Source organism: Apteryx mantelli, chromosome 1 (assembly GCF_036417845.1).
Source record: "Apteryx mantelli isolate bAptMan1 chromosome 1, bAptMan1.hap1, whole genome shotgun sequence".
NCBI classification, from domain to species: domain Eukaryota; kingdom Metazoa; phylum Chordata; class Aves; order Apterygiformes; family Apterygidae; genus Apteryx; species Apteryx mantelli.
The window spans coordinates 84865719-84891477 of NC_089978.1; the positions used below are offsets into that span (position 1 = coordinate 84865719).

Genomic DNA, 25759 nt, shown 5'->3' on the forward strand with positions numbered 1-25759 from the left:
CTGCTAACGAAAAACCCTTCTTCGTGCTCAGCACACAGAGTTGTTTGGAAGGTTTATCTAGCAAAATGCTGAAATAAATCGTTAATATCATCAGGATTACATAATCTGGGGAAACATGGAGAAAAGGAACAGGTAAAAAATGAAAAGTAATTTGATAATTTAACCAGCATGTAGATATTCCCTCTGGTATTTAACATTCAGGTACAATTGCATATAGAATAAATACTCTTCAAAATCAAAACTGTGTCTTATTACCAAGCAGGTCATATTTCCAGCAACCATTTCTCAATATGTAAATATGAGCAGTGATTGCTTTAGAATACATATAATTATATATTCAGCAGAATGCATAATTTTACCCAATGAACCATAGTTAATTTTATCTGAAAATTAGTGATTATCATTTTGGTGTTAATTACAGAGAACTAAATACATCTTCAGTGTGAAAGGACAGACTCATCTCTCTTTCATATACCCCAAGTCAACTGTGGAATAGCCAATGTCACTTTGTGATTTTGAGTATATACAAAAAATACTTCAGAAGATATTATTGAAAATGAAGGAATAATGTTCAGATTAGGACCTCTAGCACCTGAAGAATAATCTTTCACTTAGCTCTGCATGATGTATCTTGCCCACCCAATATTTTGCTCTTATGCATATGGCTATTCTATGAGCATCCATGAGAGACACGGGTCTGGAGGGAGACCAGAGGGAAAAGAACAGTAATATTAACCACATTCCTTTCCATTCTGGATTCCCATATTTGATTCTGTGCCTTTAAACTCTCTGCATGCTATGTAGAAAACCTAGGGGTTGATATGAGGTCTGAAAGAGGACTGCTGGTCTCAGTAAAGCATTATACAAAGAGTAGAAAGCTTGTGAGTGAAAAAGAGTCAACTAACATCTTTGAAGACTGATGTCTGTTATACAGAAAAAATATTTTTGGTATGAACTTTCCCTCAATATGCAGCCCACCTGGTTTTGCCCTCCCCTGATGGACCTGGGAAATGTCAAAGGGAAGCTCCCTGACAACCCTTCCTCTAGGTGAGGGAGAGGTGCTGCTAGGATCATGATAAAATGATCCTGGGGAAGGCATTCTTCTGCACACTTCATTCTAACACATTTGGGCTCAGAAATGCACTTGAGTCTGATGAAAGATGATAGGATCAGTCTAGCTGGCTTGGATATAAACAATTACCGAAGTGCTTTGCTAAGTTACTGTTATGTTGCAGGGTAGGATGATGTAGGCTGGAGAGCAGCTGACTTAGTTACATGGATTATCTAACATTTTCCTTAGTACCAGTGGGAGGATTTGAATGTGGAATAATTTACAAGTGAAGAAACCAGACGGGGGCAACATACGTACCCAAGGAACATTAGCATTCAACTTCAGAGCAACTTCTGTGTGACTGTATATCTATTCATTGGAATATCCTGAAAATAATTGCATACATATGTATTTTAGCCCCACCCTCCAGTAATATCAATAGACTTAAGTTTTATATTGAGTTGCAAATTAAGGGAATAGACTTTATTTTAAGAGTGTTGAACACATGGCTGCCATCCAACAACTTCAGTATGGCACCCACCCAAGAAATTGCTCCAAGGCAGCCTAATCAAGACAGAATTTCTATCAAAAATACATTTTGAGACAAGGCTCTCACTCTTTTTCCAAAGTAGAAAACTCCTTTGATGGCAGTCACAGAGAGCATTTAAGACCATTCTCAGGTGCCTTTTTTTGCAAACTGAAAACCAAACTCAAAGAGCTGGGGAAGAAATCACAGGACTCATTTTAACACTTTTCCCTAATCCAATTGGACAATGGAGGTTGAATAACAGCCAGCTGATTTCATTTTAGTTCTCATTTTTTCACTTCTGAGGGGGAAAAAGCTCTTAATTTACTACAGAAGGTTTTAATTCTGCTCTGTAAACATGAATGGTGCCTAGGATTTAAAGTATAGCGTAAAGTTGAGTTAAATTGCCTCATAATAGGCTACCCAGCTTTAGTTTTTTTACTACCATACTTTTCAAAATGCTGGTTTGGATTTTGGGTTTGGTTTTTTTTTTGTTTTTGCTGTTTCCCCATTACGTTTTATTGTTCCTGTAGAGCTTTTCATGCTTTGCACAGTCCAGTTCTAGCAAATGGCTATAGTCAGAGTTGTGGTTTGTGGCAAAAATGTAATGTGTTGGAGAAAAGATGGGAATGACTCAGTAACTCGACAGCAATATAACCCACTCCGCATGCCCAACGGTGCAGCAGTATAGTTCACACAGACTGCAGAGGATGGATGCTTTGGACTGACCTATGAGATATAATGGCTGTTACAGTCTAACAGGTTCTTTACAGGTAGATAATTGAAATGGAAATAAGACGTGAAGTCCTCCATCAACTCCATGAATTGTGGCTTTTAGAAAGAAGGTGTGGCTTCAGGCTGGCTAGTACAATAGAGTTGCTTCGCCTCCATCTGACTTCACAGAAAGCCAAACATTAGACCTGCCAGGAATGGGACATTCTGAAAACAAAAAAAGCATAAGCCATTCTGGTCAGATGAGTGACAGCCCTCCAGAAAAGCCAAATCAATATAAGAATGCAACAGAAGAACTTGAAAAATAACAATGAGCTCAAATATGATATTAAATCTTGGTTTTGGAAAATCCATTTAATATCTCATCCCTTAGACTAATAAATTTGTTTTTGTATCTAAAAAAATATTCCAAATACCTATTTTAAACATAAGCATTTTTCTCCTGTTTTTGGTCCAGGCACTGAATGGCTTTTGCAAATGCATGAGAATATGATTAAAGAAGTAGAACACACTAGTCACCCATATATATCCACTCTCCATTTTAAGAGAGATGAAAGAGTACGTAAGTGGAAGTGACAAATATTTTACACTAGTAATCATTTCTTTCCTTTAGAGCATACATAATATAGATCGGAGAGCCTGTATTTTTAAAATAAAGATCACTGTTTTTTAAGACTGTTATCTGATTCTTGTTATCTTAGATGTCAAATTCAGTAAGTCTAAAAATAATACCATTCCAAGAGAGGAATGTAATAAAACTTTTTGTTAAAGCTATTTTAAATGTGGGCTACTATCATAGGCAGATTTGGATTCTTACTTTTTGTGCATTTTTTTAAATTAAGTTCAGATCAAATTGAAGTGTTTCTTAGCTGTCAGAGAGCCCAGAACATTAATTCTGGCTTCCCATATTTGAAGGAAAAAAATTTTTCATGTTTCAAAGATGAAAGGGCCAAAGGCAAATCAAACATCACATGAACCTAGCAGACAGAATGACCCAGTGCTGTTAAACAAGTTATTGAAACTGCAGCTTGGGAAATTATTCCTAAAAGGCAAGAGCACTTCTAACAGCCCTTGGGCCTTTTTTGTTTGGAGTCCACTTTGAAAGGACATTGAAGCATGTGCCCTGACCTTGAAATAGTATGTAATGGGTTATGTGTATTAAAGTGGCAATGAGATGACCGTGTGATGAGCTCAGAGCTGACTGTCCAGAATCCTGGTGGTAGAAAAGGGTTCTGAGACAGCTGCATTACCTTTATTAAGCATCACTGATGTTCAGGAGGAAAAATGGGAATCGTCCCAGGACATAAACTTTGCACTGTATTTTAGAGCTGCTGAATTTTTGCAGTAGAGAGACTGAAGCATAGGTAAATGAGCCAGAGCCAGGCAAGGTGGCAATTACGGCAACAAACAAAGTGAGATCCAGAAAAACGTGCAGAGATGTAAGCAAGGCTTTGGAGGCAAGCACATTAGGGAAAATATGGAGAGGAAGTGATGAGCAAAACAAGAAAAAATGGTTATTTTTCAGAAAGAGAAAAAAGATCTTATTCTAGCAGTTTCTTCAGGCACCAGCTGCTGCTTCACTTGCAGCTACATGTAGCCACATCTTTGTAGTGATGGGGTGCACATTCTGGGCTTGTGTCCTACTTTCTCTCCTGTGATTCCCACAGTCTTTGGGCCCTACCTTCATAGATTCTCAAGCTTAAAAATTCCAGCAGTAAAGTTAGAAACCTGTAGCCATCAGAATAATGGGAGATTCCTAGAGAGAGCAAACTGCTCTGTAGAGAATTTATTATCAGCAGGAATAGAAGCCTGTATCAGCGCTTTACTGGTGGATAAATCAGTGAGTTTGCTAATGATGTTTCAGTTCTCTTGATTGAATTGGATTTGTAAGACAGAAATGCAGCTGCAAACTGAGTTGCTTATATGACAAGAGAATAATGACTAGCCAGTCCTGACCACCCAGGGTTTCTGCATAGGTGGGATAATTTAGCCCCCGTTACTGTTGTTATTATTTTATATGCAAATGAATTATCAATGCCTTTATACAATCACTTCCTGGACCACTTGCAAAAGAAATATCTTCCCCTTATTCTAGCCGGAGTTTAACACTAAATCCCAGTCCTACTAGAGTCTGTAGGTGTTTTATTATATTATAGATATGATCCTTTCAGAGGACGTTAGAAGTGAATATAAAATACTGGAATTGCCTGTAGTTATGGGACTGTTATTTTCACAGAATCACAGAAAGGTTGAGGTTGGAAGGGACCTCTGGAGATTGTCTAAGTCCAACCCCCCTGCTCAAGCAGGGTCACCTAGAGCACGTTGTACAGGATCGCGTCCAGGCGGGTTTTGAATATCTCCAGAGAAGGAGACTCCACAACCTCTCTGGGCAACCTGTTCCGGTGCTCTGTCACCGTCACAGTGAAGAAGTTTTTTCTCATGTTCAGATGGAACTTCCTGTGTTTCAGTTTGTGCCCATTGCCTCTTGTCCGCTCACGGGGCACCCCGGAGAAGAGTCTGCCTCCGTCTTCTTGACACCCTCCTATCAGATACCTCTCAACGTTGAGGGGATTCCCCCCAGAGCCGGAGCCTTCCCTTCTCCGGGCTAAACAGTCCCTCCTCTCTCAGCCTCTGCAGCCAGGCACCTGGTCTCCAGTTGGTGCATTGCCACCAGTCGGTCCAATTGTCTCAGCAATGCAGAGACCAGCTGGTGAGTTCCTGGGCCACCCCAGGAACTAAGGACCTCCGTGCCCTGGGGACCCACTGTGTATACTGCAGCTCTAGGGCAATTTGCTCTCTCGGACAAAGTTGACTTTTACCCTTAGGTCTCACTCATAACTCCAATAATGCCACAGCTCTTGCCACAGGTCTAGAATACAGTTCTCTTTACTGAGAGTCAGACACAGGGTGGTTGCCTGTGGCGGGAAGGCAGTGTCCCCCTGTCCAGTGCATCTGGTCTGTGGACACAGGCTGGGCGCAGGCAGCAGGCTCACGGGGCTCCCTCTGGCAGGGGCTGGGGACCGGTGGCATGCCTTGGGGCTGCCACAAGGCCCGATGCACAGAACTGCCGAGAAGAAGGAGCCCGCATGGGCTGGGGCAGCGCTGCCTCTTCAGGGCCAGCTGTAAGGATGTTGTGAGTGGCGACTTAACCGGGAGCGGCCTGCCCTTCGCTCTGGCCCCGTCTGGCCTGACCGTCTGCTGCTCGCAGGAGCCTGGGAGCTGGGAGACGATGCTGCTTGGCTGCTGGTGCTGGAGCTGGCCGTCCCCGACTGTGCGCTGGAGGCTGCAAGGAGAGGCAGGAAGGTCAGCAGCATGGCCCCACGCCCCCAGGGCAGGAGAGGCCAGAGCGCTGGCCCCCCCTGGGAGGAGAGAGCCACTGCCAAGCGCAGCCTGAGCAGCCACGGGCGGGCCTTGTCTGGCTCCTGGCTCTGGCCTGGGGGCACCCAAGCGGACCCAGGGTCTCCTCTTACCAGTGCCCAGGCCCGCGCAGTCGTCACACTCCCATGTGGCTGTGGTGGGCCTCAAGGCGGAGCAGCGGTGGTGCATGCCTTTGGCAGCACAGGAGGAGCAAAGCAGCAGCTGCCATGGCCTGGGAAAGCAAAGGGGTTGGTGGCCAGAGTGGCAGCCAGCGCTGGCAGTGACGCCAGGGAGGCAGCCAAGGACAAAGGGGTGCAAGCAAGAGGGTACCCAGCAGAGCTCCCCGAGCTGGCCCCACCTGAGTGCCAAGAGGCCTTGCTCCCAGAGCCCTGGGGGAGGTGAAGAGCCTGGGCACAGCCCCAGGCCAACCCTCCACTCCTTGGCGCACCGCTTGGCCAGTGCTAGCAGGGGCATGCCTCCTGCCCCGGCAGCACAGCATGCCCACAGAAAAGGGCTCTCCCTTTCCCTGTCCTTCCTGCCCTGCAGGGTGTCCAGCCACCTTCCAAAGACCTTCAGAGATGGCGCGAGGCTGGCACCAAGGCACCTGCTGCCACGTGGGCAGGGGGGAAATTGCAGCTTTGCTGACTTACTCCTCTTCTGCTGCCTCTTCTCGGCCACGCGCACAAAGACACCGGCTGGCATCACATCGACAGTGCCTCTCATACAGCTCGGCAAAGGCACCCTCTGCCTCCCACGTGGGTTGTCTGCCGGGTTGAAGCCAAGCAAGGGCATGAGCCTCCCCTGCCCCTTAGGCTCATGCCCCTCTTCTGTCTCATGGGCACAGGGCAAGGGCAGGAGAGAACCAACCTGAGGGGCACTCGGATGCCCAGGGAAGACATTTCCCACAGGAATGTCTCCCTGTCTTTACACTGCAGGCACTGGAAGCAGAAGAAGCCTGCCCCGAGAGCCTATTGCTGCAAGAGAGGCACAAGCAGCGTGAGCGGGGCACTGCCCACTGCTTGGCCACCTGCCATGCCCAAGGGGCGCGGGAAGGACCTCCTACCTGGATGCAGCCCTGGTGGAACCACGTGTGCGTACATGCAGGGCACACCAGAGTGTGGCGGGAGAGCTTTTCCTCCACGGGCTCCAGACAAATGAGGCAGAAGGTCTCCCCATCCAGCTGCGCCTGCACTCTTTGCTCTGGGAGATGTTCCCGGCAGAAGGACCTGGGCACAACATGGAAGGGGTGGGCAAGGTCAGGACGTGCAGAGTCATCCCGCCTTTCTCAACAAGACTATCCCAAAGGCTGCAGAGGCTGCCTGCTCCCCAGGCAATGTATGCATGTGTCTCTTCCCATCCCTTTCCTGCTTCCCATGCATCTCCCACCCAAGGGCCCCAGCATGTTCTGCCTGAGGCCTGCGCGTCCTCCCTCGGAGATGGGCTCTGGCGCACTCTCACCCAGGTGGGCACCTTATCTGCACAGTGGAGGCCTGACCAAGACCCTGGCTTTGCAGCCCACGGCCAGGCATGCATCCCCAGCTCCCTGGGGGCCGAGATCAAGGGATTGCCAGGGCATGGCTGACGGCAGACCCTCCCACTCTGCTCCAGCACCCAGAGGAAGGAAAAGGGGGGGGCAATAAAGGAGCCCTGCACACCCTGGCTCTGCCTCTGGCAGGCTCAGTGCGGGGCACAGCAGGCAGCTGCTTCGTCCACTTGGCCAGTGCTGGCAGGAGGCCGACTGAGGCAAAGGCGGCCCAGCACCAGGCTCGTCAGCTCTTACCTGTACCGCCCAAAGAACTGCGAGATGCAGCCATCTTTGCAGCCGCACGGGAAGTGGAAGCTGCGCTTGCAGCCCTTCTGCCGGCAGCTAGTGATGGCCCCGCGCTCACCACAGACGTAGCAGAGCTGGAAAGAGCACAGCAACCCCTCATCAGAGACATGCTCGGGGCCCCCCAAGGCCTGCCCACACCTTTGCCAAGGCTGCAGGGATGGGGACGCTGCGCAGTCGCGTCCTGCAGAGCCGCCTCAGGGACTGGACTTCCGGCTTCTCCTGGATCCTCTCTGGAGCTCCTGGGACTGACGGAAAACCCCAGGATTGCCTTCCCATGGGCCAGGCTGAGCCCGCACAAACCCATGCCACCACAAACCTCCCCACGCCCCTGCTAGCTCTTCATCTTCCGAGTTGTCTGCTTCACTGCACGCCTGATATCCGCCGGAAGGAACTTGTCGGTTCCTGTCTCACTGGTGTGTCTCACAGGGAGCCTGCTGGCAAGATACTGAAACACACAAAGGTCCCAGACCTCATCAAGTCATGGAGGCATGGCTCATTGCTGGTGGCTGATGCTGAGACACTGGCGAGAGGGTTGGGGCAGGCCATGCTGCGCTGCCTGAGGCTGGGTGAGCTGCAATGCTCCTGGGCCTTCAAGCTGGTCCACAACAAGCAGTGCAAAGGCCTGGCGAGGTGGGAGCGTGGACTGTGCTGTGGGCAGGGAAGGCAGTGGCGGAGAGTGCCTGGGCGAGGGGCTGGGGGACACTGCTGCAGGCAGCGCTGGCCTGCTGGACCTTGCTGAGCTGAGCACACGCCGTGCTGGGGCGGACGAGAAGAGCCCGAGCAGAGCGCAGCAAAGGGACGCAGGGGGGGCAGGAGGTGTCGAGGAGGAGTCGACACCCACTGAGCTCTTGGGATGGGATTCCCCGCAGCCACAGACCCAGTCCCCTCCCCATGGCCCGATCCTGCCCGGCTGGGCATGGAGATTGCAGGCTGCTGGGCTGGGGCACCAGAGGGAAGCTGCAGGCAGCCCCAGGGAGACTCACCAGGCAAGTCTCATGGGCATAGAGACCATCCTTCCGCCATTTCTCCCCATACCTCTCTGGGTCCGAATCGGCCCGGCAACACAGCACACAGGCTGGAGGGGGAGAGCAAAGGCCACAACCCCTGAGCGCCTCGCTGGGGCCTGGAGGGCTTCCCCCGCAAGGGTCTGCTCTGTCCCGGCTGGTCAAACGCCCTCCTGGTGCTGATTGCTGCCCCACGGCTCCCCAACAGCCCCACGCTGACCCAAAGGAGCCTCCTTCCCCGGCCTCCGGGGCTCCCATGCGCAACCTGCCCTCGCCTTCCCCTGGCCTCTCCCGACCCCTCTCACCCTTTCCCATGGAGGCCCTCGCTCTCAGCCAGCCCTGGCCAGCCCTGGCCTTTCCTCCCTGCACAGCCCTCCCTCCCTGCGTATGCCTCCCCATGCCCCAGGCCTCGTGCGCAGCAGAGGATGGGCCCTGCCGCGGGGATGCTGTGCAGCTCCTGCCTCCCCGCGACCGCTCGCAGACGCACACCAGCCACCCTGCAAAGCCTTCGCCCGGCCGCGGGCTGCAGGGAGCTCGGGGGTCCCTCTGCTCTCACCCTCCTCCCTTGAGTCGGGGGCCTTGCGCTTCATGGCGCACACAAGGCGGGTCGACAGCAAGTGGCCAGAAAAGTCCTGCCCCAGCCGCGCCAGGGTCTCTGCTTCAGACACTTGTTCGCCGACCCTGTGGGAGCAGCGGGACCAGGGTGACTTTCCAGCCCAGCCCCAGCACCCCGAGGCATGGGGCCCTGCTCCTGCCGCGGCAGCCCCCCGCAAGCCCCTTCCTCCCCTGCCCTGGGGCTCTCCTGCCTCTGGCCCAGGCTGTGACTCACCGTGTGTGCCGCAGGGGCCGGAGCAGGGCAGGCCCCAGGGCAGCGGGGCTGCGGCCCTCGAGCTCAGTGGGGTTGGAGCAGCGCCCCGTGCCCAGCCCTGCGCGGGGCAGCAGCACCTCCCCTGCACTCACCTGTCACGTGCTCAGAGGCGCTGCCTCCAGCCTGGGGCTGCCCACGCCCTGTGGCCCTTTTTGTACAGCCTGGGCCACCCGCATCACCCACTGCCACTGTGACATGCCACCGCTGCCAAGGTGACACTGACCACTGCTGTGACATGCCTCCACCACCAGGGTGACACTGACCACCACTGTGACATGCCTCCACTGCTGCCAGGGTGACACTGACCACCACTGTGACATGCCACCACTGCCGTGGTGACACTGACCACCACTGTGACATGCCTCCACCACCAGGGTGACACTGACCACTGCTGTGACATGCCTCCACTGCTGCCACGGTGACACAGACCATCACTGTGACACGCTACTGCCACTCCCGGGGAGGACAAAAGGCTGGAACCAAAGGCCTCGGCTCCCCCCCAGGGGGAGGTACCTGCCACTTCTTCCCTTGGGTCAACCCTCTCCTTATCCTGCTGACACAGAAGTTGGACAAAGAACCCTTTTTGGCCCTCTTCCGGAAAATCCAGCACACAGCTAGCGCCTGCTTTACCAGCCTTATGCCCACTTTTGGCCACTCAAGCAGTTCCTGAGGAGAAGCAGACAGCCAAAACTGTTGGTTTTCCATAAGATCTCATCCCAGACTGAGCAGCAACCCTTGAGTAAAGAGAGAACAAAGGAATCAACTCTGCCCAAAGGACTCCACCGTTTTTGCCTGCGCACCTCACACTCTTTCTTTCCTTTCAGGCAGATGTTTTCCAAAATACCCTGCGCAGCTATTTCAGACCTTCTGTCTCCTCACTGTTCTGGGTCCATGGATCACCTCTTGCAAATCCACTCCTATGTTACTTTGATTTGTTCTTGTTCCATTGGACACTTCAAGTTGAGGCAGGAACATTTGGAAAGAGGAAGACAAGCGGGCCCAGGTCAAGGGGGCTCCCCCCATATTGCACGAGGAAGCTCTTCTGTGGCCCAGCACTGGTCCATCGAGACCAAAGCGTCAGTAATGATAATCATATAGTAAGAATACAGTTCAAAACTGGTCTCCACACAGCGCTCAGTTTCCAGCCCTTCTCTATCTCCCCGTTCCCCTGTTCCTCTGGCTCTGAAGGTGAGGAGTTTCAGTCTGGAGGTGGTGAAGGGAGGTGTGTTACAGCAAGAAGCTGAGGAAAGGGGGCAGGAAACCTGCATGGATGAAGAAGGAGCTCTTGGCAGAACTCAAACAGAAGAAGGAAGTTTACAGAAGATGGAAGCAGGGGGCACACTTGGGAGGAATATAGGAACATTGGCCAAGTGTGCAGGGATGGGACTTGGAAGGCCAAGGCCCATTTAATCTGTCAAGAGATGTCAAGGACAGCAAGAAGAGCTTCTTGAAATACATGAGTAACAAAAGGAAGACTAGGGAAAATGTGGGCCCACTAATGAATAGGGCAGGTGCCCTGGTGATGAAGGATACAGAGAAGGCCGAGATACTGAATGCCTTCTGTGCTTCAGTCTTTCCTGCTAAGACGAGCCCTCCGGAATCTCAGACCCTGGAGACCAGGAGAAAGTGTGGACAAAGGAAGACTTTCCCTTGGTTGAGGAGGATCGGGTGGGAGATCATTTAGGCAAACTTGACACCCATGAGTGCATGGGCCCTGATGGGATGCACCCTCGAGTGCTGAGGGAGCTGGCAGATGTCATTGCTAGGCCACTCTTGATCATCTTTGAAAGGTCATGGTGGTCAGGAGAGGTGCCTGAGAACTGGAAGAAAGCAAATGCCACTCCAGTCTTCAAAAAGGGCAAGACTCACAGAATCACAGAATCGCAGAATGGTTGAGGTTGGAAGGGACCTCTGGAGATCATCTAGTCCAACCCCCCTGCTCAAGCAGGGTCACCTAGATCACGTTGCACAGGATCGCGTCCAGGTGGGTTTTGAATATCTCCAGAGAAGGAGACTCCACAACCTCTCTGGGCAACCTGTTCCGGTGCTCTGTCACCGTCACAGTGAAGAAGTTTTTTCTCATGTTCAGATGGAACTTCCTGTGTTTCAGTTTGTGCCCTTTGCCTCACGTCCTGTCGCTGGGCACCACTGAAAAGAGTCTGGCTCCATCCTCTTGACACCCTCCCTTAAGATATTTGTATCTTAATTAGTATTAATAAGATCTTCTCTTCTCCAGGCTAAACAGGCCCAGCTCTCTCAGTCTTTCCTCCTAAGAGAGATGCTCCAGACCCCTAATCATCTTTGTAGCCCTTTGCTGGACTTGCTCCAGCAGTGCCACATCCCTCTTGTACTGGGGAGCCCAGAACTGGACACAGTACTCTAGATGGGGCCTCACCAGGGCTGAGGAGAGGGAGAGGATCACCCCTCTCCACCTGCTGGCAACACTCTTCCTGATGCACCCCAGGATACCATTGGCCTTCTTGGCCACAAGGGCACATTGCTGGCTCATGGTCAACTTGCCACCAACACTCCCAGGTCCTTCTCTGCAGAGCTGCTTTCCAGCAGGTCAATCCCCAACCTGTACTGGTGCATGGGGTTATTCCTCCCTAGGTGCAGGACCCTGCACTTGCCTTTGTTGAACTTCATGAGGTTCCTCTCTGCCCAGCTCTCCAGCCTGTCCAGGTCCATCTGAATGGCAGCACAGCCCTCTGGCATATCAGCCACTCCTCCCAGTTTTGTATCATTGGCAAACTTGCTGAGGGTGCACTCTGTCCCTTCATCCAGGTCATTGATGAAGAAGTTGAACAAGACTGGACCCAGTACTGACCCCTGGGGGACACCACTAGCTACAGGCCTCCAACTAGACTCTGCACCGCTGATCACAACCCTCTGAGCTCTGCCATTCAGCCAGTTCTCAATCCACCTCACTGTCCACTCATCCAGCCCACACTTCCTGAGCTTGTCTATGAGGATGTTATGGGAGACAGTGTCAAAAGCCTTGCTGAAGTCAAGGTAGACAACATCCACTGCTCTCCCCTCATCTACCCAGCCAGTCATTCCATCATTGAAGGCTTTCAGATTGGTTAAGCATGATTTCCCCTTGGTGAAGCCATGCTGACTACTCCTGATCACCTTCTTGTCCTCCACATGCTTGGAGATGGCCTCCAGGATGAGCTGCTCCATCACCTTTCCAGGGATGCAGGTGAGGCTGACCGGCCTGTAGTTCCCCGGGTCCTCCTTCTTGCCCTTTTTGAAGACTGGGGTGACACTGGCTTTCTTCCAGTCTTCAGGCACCTCTCCTCTTCTCCGTGACCTTTCAAAGATGATGGAGAGCGGCCTAGCAAGAGCATCTGCCAGCTCCCTCAGCACTCATGGGTGCATCCCATCGGGGCCCATGGATTTGTGGGTGTCAAGTTTGCTTAAATGATCTCTAACCCGATCCTCCTCCACCAAGGGAAAGTCTTCCTTTCTCCAGACTTTCTCTCTTGTCTCCAGGATCTGGGGTTCCTGAGGGCTGGTCTGGGCAGCAAAGACTGAAGCAAAGGCGGCATTCAGTAACTCTGCCTTCTCTGCATCCTTCGTCACCAGGGCACCCACCCCATTCAGCAATGGGCCCACATTTTCCCTAGTCTTCCTTTTGCTACTGGTGTATTTGAAGAAGCCCTTCTCGTTGTCCTTGACATCTCTCACCAGATTTAATTCCAAATGGGCCTTGGCCTTCCTCGTCTCATCCCTGCATACTCTGACAACGTTCCTATATTCCTCCCAAGTGCTTTCTCCCTGCTTCCACTTTCTGTAGACTTCCTCCTTCTGTTTGAGTTCTGCCAGGAGCTCCTTGCTCATCCATGCAGGTCTCCTACCTCCTTTGCTTGACTTCCTACTCATAGGGATGCACCGCTCTTGAGCCTGGAGGAAGTGATGTTTGAATAGTAACCAGCTCTCTTGAACACCCCTTCCTTCTAGGGCTCTAACCCATGGGATTCCTCCAAGTAGGTCCCTGAAGAGGCCAAAGTTTGCTCTCCTGAGGTCCAGGGTTGCGATCCTACTTAGTGCCCTGCTTCCTCCTCGCAGGATCCTGAACTCCACCATCTCATGGTCACTGCAGCCAAGGCTGCCCCCAACCTTCACATCTCCAACCAGTCCTTCTTTGTTTGTTAGTACGAGGTCCAGCAGCACACCTCTCCTTGTTGGTTCCTCCACCACCTGTGTCAAGAAGTTATCATCAGTGCTCTGCAGGAACCTCCAGGACTGTTTGTGCCTGGCTGTGTTGTCTTTCCAGCAGATATCGGGGTGGTTGAAGTCCCCCATGAGAACCAGGGCCTGGGATCGTGAGGCTACTTCCAGCTGTCTGTAGAAGGCCTCATCGACTTCCTCTTCCTGATCAGGTGGCCTGTAGTAAACACCCACAACAGTGTCACCCCTGCTAGCCTGCCCTTTAATCCTTACCCATAAGCTCTCAACTCGCTCTTCATCCACCCCTAGGCACAGCTCGATACATTCCAGTTGCTCTCTCACATAAAGAGCAACTCCACCACCTCGCTTTCCTGGCCTGTCTTTCCTAAAAAGCAGGTAGCCATCCATGACAGCACTCCAGTCATGCGAGCTATCCCACCATGTCTCTGTAACTGCAATGAGATCACGGCCCTGCGACTGCACACAGATCTCTAGTTCTTCCTGTTTATTCCCCTTGCTGCATGCATTGGTGTACAGGCGTTTCAGAGAGGTGATCGAGCATGCAGGTTTCCCAGGAGGGATACAAGAGGATCCTCCATAGCCACATCCCATGCTCACTTCCCTGGCTGCATTCACCTGCTGGAGGCGTCCCGACTTGAGCTGTCTTTTGCCAACTACCCTGGCACTATAACTCTCCCCTTCCCCCATCTTTCCCAGTTTAAAGCCCTCCTTACCAGGTTGGCCAACCTGTTGGCAGACACGCGTGCCCCACTTAGTGAGGTGGATCCCATCTCTCCCAAACGGTCGTCGATCTTCAAACAGGGTCCCATAGTTGTAGAAACCAAAACCCTGTTGCCAACACCGGCGGCGCAGCCAGTTGTTAACTTGGAAAATCTGTCTCCTCCTCCTCTCATCCATCCCCCTCACTGGCAGGATTGAGGAGAAAAGGGCCTATTACCTTATACTATTATCTGCATGTTACATGTGCTGGGCTTTGTATATTTGATATTTCTTTCACACACATATCAGGTTCTTTTAATAGTAGTGCTTTGGAGATGATCTGGCTAAGTGCCACCATCAGCCTCTTGCTAGGTTGTTCTCTGGGGTTCCTGTCATTAAATCTGTATGCATTTTAAGTTCTAAATAGGCTGCTGCTCTCCCCCATAGGAATCAAGGTGAATTGAAGCAATGCCTACTGGAAGAGTAGAAGAAGAAATGCCAGCTGGAAAAGGGGTCTGAAAAGAGAGAAATAGAGATAAAATTATTATGAAATTGAGAAACTGCCTTAGCAACATCCTCATCTGCTGGACAGGAATAGAACCTGGTTGCTTGGTCTTTCAAATGGCTGAACTCCTGAATTAGAGAGTTATGGCTTTCCGTTGGAGAGATGGAATTGACAGGGATGTGCTTTTGAGACACACTAGAAATTAAACATGGATTTTGAAGTTCAGACTCTGTATCCAATAATTATTCCTCCTGCTAAAGGGAAGGTCTTACAAGAGCTTCCCCTGGTGCTTAAGAGGACCTTGGTGGTTTTGTTCCACTGTGACTGTAAAGAGGTTTTAACCAGTAGTTCAGACAGGTGGAGATATTTACTCTTGGGGATTGACTGGAGTTTGCCCGGAGTGGTGAGAGATGAATTAGGAGAGGTACCCTTCCCACCACTTTCACTGCAGTGAGGAAGTCTAGGAAAAGAGAAGAGAGTGCTCCCCCTCAGCCCCCTACAGATCAGGGATGGAGCTAGCAAGCAAGTACTGAGGACAATGCTATGATAAGGGTCTCAGCACCTTCTGCTTTCAGCATCTGTGGTGCCAGAGGCACTGAATTTTTTCCCGGTCATCTAGATTAGTCCCTATCATTTGCTCTGCTGGCTACTGAGTGTCTGAGCAGCATTTCATACCCTACTTGTGGGAGAAAAACAGGAATGCAGGAGCAGAGAGCAGTAAGAGAGCAGAGTCAGATCACTGAAAAGACTGTTGTGGGGCAGGGATACAAGCTACGTAGGAGCTGTGAGAGAAACTTCTGTGAAAAAGAAAATGATAGAGCAGGACCATAGGTGAACTAAAAATGACTGAAGTCAGAGAAATGCAGGGAAGTGTTTAGCTAGATCCTCAGAGATCCAAAGTATGAGTGACACTGAGAAAAATGCATTGCTATGCATATTGATTTAATTCCATGCAGCTTTATGCTGATGGTAACAGTGGGAGAGGTAGTGTAGGTGTTTTTCCTATGTTAAGTATACATTCAGATGTTATTTCAAGCCTTGCAAAGTGTGACTACTAAGGCATTTGACATTCTAAAGGCTTCTCAGCTAAGAAGTATAAATTTTTTTTTCTCCAATTTTATTTCTGAAAACAGAAATGAAAATAAGTCTGAAAAATCAACAAACACAAGATGAAACTTTTTTTCTTCACTTCAAATACTATAATTTTGGGCACACTATCAGAAAAAAAATCCACAATGGTACTTGAGACACTCTTGTACATTTTCTAGCATTGAAAAGTGAAGTTTTATGTCATTCCACACTTTAAAAGCCTGGCAAGAAGAAAGTTAAACTAGCTAAATGTGATTTTTAATATGGTACCTTAAAGTTTCAGCAATATAAACTATTGGTATGTTTTATTCCAGTAGGATGTGATATCATCTCGTAATAAAGTGAATAATTCTGTTAAACTGAAGGGCCTTTCACAGACCAGAGTCAATGCCAGGAATGACAGTTTCTGCAACGTAACACAAGACATTAGTGTGGTTAATTACTATCAGTGTATTTACCATGAAAAAGCTTTAGCTGTGGCCATGCTGTAGAAACAGATCTCATTTTGCTAGACACAAATTATGCAAGTAATACGGATAGACTAAAAGAGCTATTGAAGGGAAGAAACTACAGTATGGCAGCTCTTTTTCTTCTTCTAAACAAGATTTAACTGCTGTTGACAGGGAAAGTATAGGACATCTTTCTAGAGCAGGTCAGTGTAGTAAAACACACTTGTGAAGGGCAAATAACTAGTCTCTTTAAAGTGCTCTATAAAGGCACTTCTACACTCCAGAGATTCATGTTTATGCTATAATACTGCAGGTGTAGATGACCTGAAGAAGAATATTCTCAGTGGAACAAGGGAGCACTGATGCATTTATTTTGTCAGTGATTTTCTGTATTTTCTTTGCTGGGAGTAGAGAGCAATCCCCGAATAAGGGCTTTCTCTATGACAATGCAGCTGTTCTTCTGATATGTTCCTGCAAGGAATTCATAATCTGGTATTTATGATATCACAGTCTGTTGCACTGGGTTGACTAACCCAGTCATGTCACACGCTCTACGATACGGCTTTCGGAGCAAGAGCAAGCCTCGAAATGAGTAGTATGGCTTCCCTGTTCGCATTCAACAGCTGGTGAAAAAGCTAAAGTAATGAAGACCAAAGTACCGATATATAATGACAAAAACCAACAACCACGGCTGCTCTTCAGACACAAGGGTTCTCAGCAAAGGTGCTAAGGAAGAACTTCATTTTTCCCCTGGAATGCCTGGGCCACTGGAATCAAAACAGGACCAAAAGCAGGCCGCGGCATTGCTGAGACTTAGCTTTGTGGCACAGCAGTGCAAATGAAAATGTGGTGCTATGCTCAGGATGATCGGGTATAACAAAAACTTCTTTCTTGTCCCTAGGGCAGGGTGATCTGACATCACTGAAAATCTGAAATTTGTTAACAGATATATAGAAAATTGAGAGTCAGTCATAAATAGCGGTATCTTCCCTCTTATAATAATTGGGTAATGTCATTTTTGTTTCTGTTTTACAGTCCATTTCAGATTTATATTCTACAGTCTTGTAGGAAGGATTATTCTGTTTAAAGCAACTCAATAAACTTTTGTGTTATGAGCTCATTTCAGCCATTGCAGCCTACCTAGCTGAGGCTTTAGTTCAGCCTCACCATTTTGCATGAAAGGAGGGTAGTAGGATGGGAGCCTTCAGTCATTACTTATCAGTTTGTTTAATGTGCTACAGACCAGAAGTGTGGCCTCTGGTGTGTTATTAAGTAAAAACATGCTTAAAGCATTTACTTCTGTCACAACAGTAACTCCTTTCCTGCTCTTCAGAGGAAGGATATTACAGTACCATAATCAATACAAAAAAACACAAAAAATACATTAATCTATACTTGCACTTAGACTTTTGAAGCTGTTTCACAAAGGACAACTTAAAATAAACTTGTGGTAGTCTCGGTATTTTATCATGCATTGTAAGAAAGCAGCAGGCCATACAGCCTTAACTAGTGTGAGTGGGGCTGGCAGGAAACAGAATTTGTTTTAAAATGGAGCCTAATTAGTTTCTGAAATGGATTAGACAATATGACTGCCTGAGGTAGCAAAAACTAGACATGATGACCCAGGAGATCTTTTCCTCTCCAATACAAAGGAAGAGAATAAGACTTAGTCATGTGAGAGTCAAAATTAATGAAACACAGGGTATGGACCTTTTTTTGCTGGATGTTTGTACATGTCTAGACCAAAACAGCTGACTGAATCTTGGTCCTCCAATTCCTGCTACCGTTCACAGCACAGCAAATGGTATGAACCAGAATCTTGTAAGCATGCTCCCTCAGCACAATGTCTGCAAACTCAGGACAGTAATTTTTAGAGAGAAAATAGGAATAAAGAAAATCATTAGAAATCCTGGAATGAACTCTTCTGTGGATTTGTCTAAAAAGAACTTTACCTTTTATGTTCAACATGGAAAACAACCACATGTATTTTTAGGTGTTTTGTAATAGAGCAAGCTGGCTAAAAGGCCTGAGGAAATAGATGCAGAGGCTTTTTTTTATACCAAAGCAGGGGGAAAATCTTGAAGGCTCTGAGTACTACAAAAATGGGTTCAAGCATTCTCTTCTAGCTGTGGCAACATGGCCTTATGAACGCTTAGGCCTGTGGAGTTTACAGCCTCCATAGATCTGCTCATCTGATTGCACAAATGAATGCTTCCCTTAAACCTTTTTCACTACAAATAAGCTGGGTTCCTTTAAACAGCTTAGTATTAAGGCTCTACCGAATCAACTGATTTTGACTTAACAGCTAGGGAGTGACCACACAATTAAGAGCTGCTGGCAGACCTAGATGGCAATAAACTTTGGCAGAGTTGAGCCACTGGGGTGATTCCTGCCACTAAGAAAAAGGTGTGTGGGAGACCTGAAAAAGGAACCTCGGGGCCAATATTTCACTCTTGATCTTCAGTATAAGCACATGGACAGACTCTAAAAATTGCTATAAATAAATGAAAGGTCTGTTTAGCTTCCTATGCCATCACCCAATGGCAGCTGTCTAGAGAAGAGTATAAGAACAGACCATGAATAAAGCAGTATTTTGTTATCCCTTCCCAGCTTCTAGTAAGGTGCAGCTTAGGCACTTCCTGAGAAAGGGGTTGTAGCTTCATGTTTAATAGCCTTTGATAGATTTTTGCCTCACTGCTTTATTGAATCCATGTTTTGGTACACTGTTGCTTTATTTAGAACAAAGCTAAAAAATTTAGGAGGACCACTCTAAGCTCCATTTGGAAAACAGCCCTACCAATCCTTTCCACTGCTCTCTTCCCTTCCTCCCCACAAATGTATTTCTTTGGGGTGGGTGTAAGCAACAGTCATGGGGATAGCAGTTTTGTGTATTTTGGCCTTTCAGAAGGCTTTGGGGGCAAAAAACCCCCCTCAGTGTAGTTTAGGAAACCAACAGTGGAATTGGTATCATTAGGCTGAAAAGTATTTTCTTTTCAAAGACTAAGCATGTTATCACTCATTCTGTTCACTTGCTTTCTTAGAACAAAATGATTCATGATTAAATGGAAAATAAAATCCTTCTTTGACTGTGTAATTAATAAAGTCTATTTACAGAGAATCCTGACTATAAACTCAAAGCTCAAGATGAGCAAGTTTTTCTGCACCTTTGGTCAAGCAAGACTTCTGAGCTGGTCCTGCCCTGCCTGAATTAATATTTGATGCACATGTGCTCACCTACTTCAAAGAATGGACTGAGTCCAGACAATTTTTGTACTATAATAGCCAGGTCTCAAGAGAATACCTGAATAGGAATGAATGTCATGGTTTGTCACCTACCTGGAGCTCCATTACACATGCCACTGTGCACCAGCTCAGCAATTGCAGCTATGTAAGAATATATGAACAGAAGCAAGGTCTTGAACTTTGTACTTGAGGTATAGTCTTCCTTCAGCAGTGGTTGAAACTCCCTTATAGGCTCCTATTATATGTAGGAGGAAGCCCATGAGAATTTTCCTTCAGACTATCCAGGCATGATCACAGAAGACAACAGAGAAGGTTTGACAGGGTAGATGGTTGATAAATTAGGACACAAACACGAAGACAAACTTTTGTTATGGCATGAACATATGATGCATCAGATAGTATTTTCTCCAGTAATTTATGCTTTTAAGAAACTATAAGGAAAACAAGGTGTTTTCCTGGCTAGGTGTTTCCTTTTGAGAGACATTTTGGGCAATAATCTTGCCCCTCTTCAAGCAAAAATATTCAGACCAGAGCGCCAAAAATCATACTTACAAATCTGAACTTAAGCAACTGAATTAGAGAGTCTTGCTCTCCTTAATTTCTATTCAAAGAGTTGGACTCTGATTAACATAAACTTGATGATGATGATGATGATACTTGAAAAATACTTCTTTTTAGGACTAACTCAGAAATTTTTGCAAACAGAAAAAGACATATAAGAGCGAACAACATATGGGTTACATATGTATTCATCCTTCACAAAGGCTGTTACAGACATTTAAGTTGCCTTGTAATATTTAGCTCCTTCTGAGTATATGATACTTGTAGCCAGTCATTATACAAGACTACCATCGAAGTGGAAGCATACTTATCAATAAGGACACAGTAAGGGTAAAATAAAAGTTATGCTAATCAAAATTGTTTAATTTCCTCTCAGTTGGCCTGTATATACAGACATACCAAACTGTCAGCTGCTTTGTAGGGAAATAATTCTACAAGGACAAACATTCTTGCCAATGTCACCAACGTATAAGTGTAAGCAGTTTTTCTTTCAGTATGAAGTGTAGAGGTTATTGCTTCATTTGTATGTTAAGCTTACACTTGCCTGTTCTGAAAGGCTTTATTTATTTATTTATTTATTTTTTTAAGATGCTTGCAGTAAGAAAGACTTATTACCATTTTCCCCCAGTCTTCAAAAGCGTCTTTCAACCAATCATAAACTCTTCTTCCAAACATGAGGCTGGTCTGCATATTTCCATGTTGCAGATGGGGAAATTGAGTTTCTGAAATTAAGACTAGTTGTTTGTATGACAACTTGTGCTTGTGACTTTAAAGTGCACCTTCTTCTTTTGGAGCTGTGAAAAGCTAGTGAGAATACCACCATCGGCAAATGAAGACTTACCATGGGGCAGTGCTGCACAAGCAGTTGACATAACTGAAAACAATGGCATAAAGTTCTGGACAAGGAAGAATCAAGTCCATAACATTGCATTTGTCTTCTATTCAAGAGGCTTACATAGTATCATATTTGGGGGGGAAAAAATGCAGTCCCATAATTGAGGATTGCAGCATAATACATATGTGCAAGATAGGAAATGTTACAGACAGCATCACTGAATGAGCATTTTTGAGTTGTAATTGTATTGCTTCCATGATCAGATGTTTTTATGCGAGATATTTCTTAGAATTGTAAAATGACAGGGGAGATGGAATAAGAACAACTGCATCAGAAAATCTCCAAGTTTCACCAAACTACCAGCAAAATGGGATTCCTGGCCAACCACCACCAACAGCCTGTCCCCTGAGGTTTGGGAGCAGTAAAGAGATTCTTTCAAAAGCAACTTAAGTCTGCAACAGTGTATTCTTCTCTTTGAGGCCTTAGGATGTACATGATTCCTTGGGAACATTATGTCCAGGTCTCTCTACTTTCAATCTCATTAAACAGATTAAAACCCCTTACAAACAATTACAGTAAGGACAAGGATGTTTCTTGTGTATTCTATCTGAAGTGGGAAAGGAATGCAAAGTTTGCCTTGTATGAGGTCTCTACAAATACTTTGGGATACCAGAATTTCTGCTTCTGCTAGCAGAACAAGTTGCAGAAACATCCAAGACAAGAACTGGAGATTGGGCAGAAATTAAGGAACTGCACAGGGGAGAAATGACCACCACAGTGGAAGCACATTTCAAAGAGAAACTCAGAGATCTACGCATATGATCTGGGACAGGGCTTTCCCCCTGCAGATGCAAAAGCTTTCATTCACTTTGTACCATACCACGTATGCATGGCATTGATCAGCATTCCTGTGAAAGTTCTGTCAACACTCTTTGTGCTTCTCACTATGTTAAAACTGCATTTGCTCACAGTGCAACCTTCCTTAAACACAGCAGTGAAGAGAAAGCTTTAGCATCCGACAACTGGAGTGTTAGAGAAGTATGGAAGTTTGTTTAAAAAAAATAAATTACAAGATGTTACGAAGAGAATTTATTTGGTCAACAAAGAGAAACCCAAACAAAACACTGAACTTCTGACAAACTGCTCCAAAAACAAGAGTGAAGACAAATGCAGAACTATCACCCACAACCCTTTTCTCTCTCTTTCCACACGTGAGTTTTTCAGATCAGTCACATCAGTAACAAGCCTTGGAGGCTGGGGGCTTTTAATTTCAGTGTTCAATTTAACTCCCTCTCATCACACTAAAATGAAGGAGGTGGAACTGAAATAAAAATAGTGCTTCTAAAAACATAGTAACACTAATAAGATCAAGGAGATTCAAAACTGCACTTCAGATTTGCTCTGATGTAACTGGCTGCTGCAGAGGGCACAGCAACTACAGCTGTGTGTTACAAACTACACGTGCTACAGAGACACAGAAGACCCAATGGGCATGAATTACTGTAAGAATTTCAGTTGCAACTTTTTCTGTTCCCAAAAGGATACAGGAATATTTATGAGAATTAAAACAGTATATTTTTCCTTTGCCTTGGTGTAGAAATGCTATGTAACACAAACTACAGATCTTCAGCACACAATGATATGGAGGAGCAGTGCTTTGCAGAAAGCTTTTGGAATGAGTTTTCAGGGTACCATTTTCTAAGGAGTCACCAGTACTAAGGGGCTAATTCTGCTTCTCTTAAACAGACCAGCTGTGCCTCACTCCGCCACACCAGCCACTAGTGGGGCAAATGACCAAAAGTAAAGGGTGACAGAACTGGAGCTAAACAGCCTGTGCAGATGGATGAACTCACAGAGAGGCACATCTAATCTGCCTATGTTTAAGCTGTGTGCATACAACACAAAGATTGCCACTGGGAAGCTGCACCTGAAGTGAACATAGCTCTCACAGCTACACAGCTTCCAGCCTGCACATACAGTGTACAGATGTACCCTTAGGCTACCAGACTAGTTCTTCTTTTTCTTTAAAGCATCAAACCAATTAGATGCTTTTTATTAAAATGGCAAAAATCACTGTTGGCATTGGCCCCAGTATTGCTTTTTCTTCTCAAGGGTCTCTTCTGCTAAACAGACCTCTAACAGAGGGTGCCATGTCAGGCACTTTTTTCTGTTCCCTTTCCTTAAAACATTTTTCTGTATAATTTTGCTTTAGGGCTGAATTTCTGCCAGCTAAGTATCAGTCTGGAAGAAAAACTTCCTGACTTACTATAAACCTTTGAAAAAGAATTCAAATGGCTGGGCTATAGTAATTTGATATGTTGTATCTAGGCCAATGGGCTCCCGGTTCCCAAAAATCAAAGATTAGCAGACACAACAATTCAAGCTGTGCTGTGTTAAATGGGATCCAAAAGCTACTATATTAAATAATAATATAAAATTGGAACTATTCACTTTCCTAAATGGGAAGGGCAGACAAGTCATATTGGTTTTTTTTTTTTGGCATTGCTTTAAGTTTTTCCAGCGTAAATTTGACTGAGTGTAAATGAATAGTGCTACATTTCTCACAAGCACAGTCAAGGCAGGCTGGCATCAAATGAGAGAAACTATGGCTTTAGATGGGTAAAATATTACTGTCCCTCCTTTTATAACTTGACAATATATGTATGTAGAATGGACTGTGACTATCACTGACAGACAGTATAAAAAGAACATAGGGTAAAGAACCATTCCTCCTCCTTCTCTCTCCTATCCCCCCAACAGAAAAAAAAAACAACAAAAAACCCCAACCACCCAACCAAAAGCAAAAATTGCTATTTGTTCTTTCAGCTGCACAGACTGAGTGAGGTACACATCACTACAGCTCTGTGCCAGGTCAGAGCACAGTCCGGGTACTCACAGCTTGAGGGGAATAACAGGCCAGTATTTGGGCTGCTTTTTGTCACAGTTCCTATCAAAGGTAAGCTGCAAGGCAGTCTCCATCGCCTGGATTTTGGCAGCTCCAGCACCATAGAGTTTCTTCATTTCTGCCATTCGCCTCTCCCCAGGTCTTTCGGCAGGTGGCTGCACAGAACGCCCCGTCTTCATGTGAAGGTCATGATCAGCTTCCACATACATTTCTTGGTGCTCAGCTTCCAGCTGCTGCTGTTTCCCTAGACAAATAAACCACAGGAGACATAAATTACTCATCTACCAACCAGTAATAATTTGGTTTAACTTTTTAAATATTACAGATTCAAATTTGTGCTGGGTCTAGAGAGCCAAGAGCCACGTGTTCCAGAATGCAGCTTACTTCCACAACTTACAAAACAAATTGCACATTACTTGTCATGCTTGTATTCATTATGCATAATGACAAATTCCTGCTAAACAGTGTAACCAAATCAGATTGGAAGCTGTGAGAAGAAGGGAAGATGATCCTGGAATTGACACCTGAAACTGCAGAAAATCTCTGTATTAATAATAAAAAGTAAAAATCAGCATTGCTTCATTTCTCCCCATCATATGTGTATTTTGAAAAGAAAAAAAAATGCAAGAGAGTTGGTTTCCAAAGTAATTACTTAGCAGCTGAGACAATGAAATGATGCATAGGAAAATGTAACTTTAGCAGAGCCATGGCCAACAGAAAATGTAATCAGCTGCTACTCTATGAAAATGAACAAACCAGTCTGTCATACAAGTGCCAGCCATCAAGTGTAGCCAATGAAACACAACTGTAAACATTGTGTTTAGACACACTAGCCAACCTCATTCACTCCTCAAGTCTTGCAAAGTTCAAAACAGACAGCATTATCGCTATTGCTTTAAAGACAAAACAAAACAAAGCCCAACATAAATCCCTGCAGCCCATCTTTAAAAGAGGATTTGAACAGTTCAAAGGGGTGAAAGACTTGGACCAATCTGCCATCAAAAATCCTCTTTTGCAAGCCCAATCTGGAAGCAAGACTTGATGATTTTGTGTGTCCAAAATTAGCTCCACTCAGCAGGTGCTGCACTGACTGAACAAATAACCCTCCAGCAAGACAATAAGGTATGCTGTTAAAACAGCAAAGTGCTACAAAAGAACCCCTCTTACAGGGACATTCCTAGAAGATGAACAAAATCACCTGCCAGGTGTTTAACTCCTTCACCAACCAATAACAGGTGATGGTTCTCAACATTTCCATCACAGAAACAGTTCGTTACTAATGTTATTTACTAAGGAACAAATGGGCTCGAGAACAAGTTCTTCTTAAATAACAAAAGGGACAGAGCATCCACAGATCAAGATATATCAGTCACATACAGCACATGCTTCTCTGTGTTTGGTGCCATGTACCTCTTCCCTCCTTCCCCCAAGACAGAGATTTAACTCCCATAAAACACATGACACCTGCAAACCCCAAACAGCAATTAAGTATCCTGACACATCTGTGTCAAACATCTGCAGTTTATTTTTACACTGGAAAGTACTGTAGAGAGCAGCCAACTGACAGTGTCGGCCTCACTAAACAAATTATCCCCCGTACCTCAGTCATGGAAAACAGATTTTTTTAAACAGTATAATCTGAAACTTCAATTCTGGCATCTGTTTCTCTGAGAGGGACAGGGAGAGCTTTAGTCCCACCATTTCAAACACCATCCACAGTTTTGTGTTGGAAGCGGAAGGGCAGGAGCGCTTGAGGGTTTATTAGCAATCCATTCCGGAGAGATGTTCCACTTCCAGTGATTTTGTTTTAAGGGCACATCCCCAAAGTGTCCTGCTTTGCCAGAATTCATGAGGAAACATACATTTGGGTCCATATGTGTTTTTGGAAGGATTGGATTTATTTGGTGTCA

The 25759-nt window shown here is 46.5% G+C and overlaps 1 protein-coding gene across 5 annotated transcripts in view; it reads right to left on the bottom strand.

Moving 5' to 3' along the window:
• Window positions 1–22018: 22018 nt before the first annotated feature.
• The window catches only part of GEMIN8 (gem nuclear organelle associated protein 8), a 28436-nt gene continuing 24695 nt past the window's right edge, over window positions 22019–25759 (bottom strand). For all 5 annotated transcript variants that reach the window (XM_067296785.1, XM_013951477.2, XM_013951492.2 and 2 more), the window contains one exon: window positions 22019–24093. In XM_067296785.1, the coding sequence (XP_067152886.1) occupies window positions 23837–24093 (257 nt within the window). In that variant the 3' untranslated portion in view covers window positions 22019–23836. The remainder of the gene's footprint in view (window positions 24094–25759) is intronic.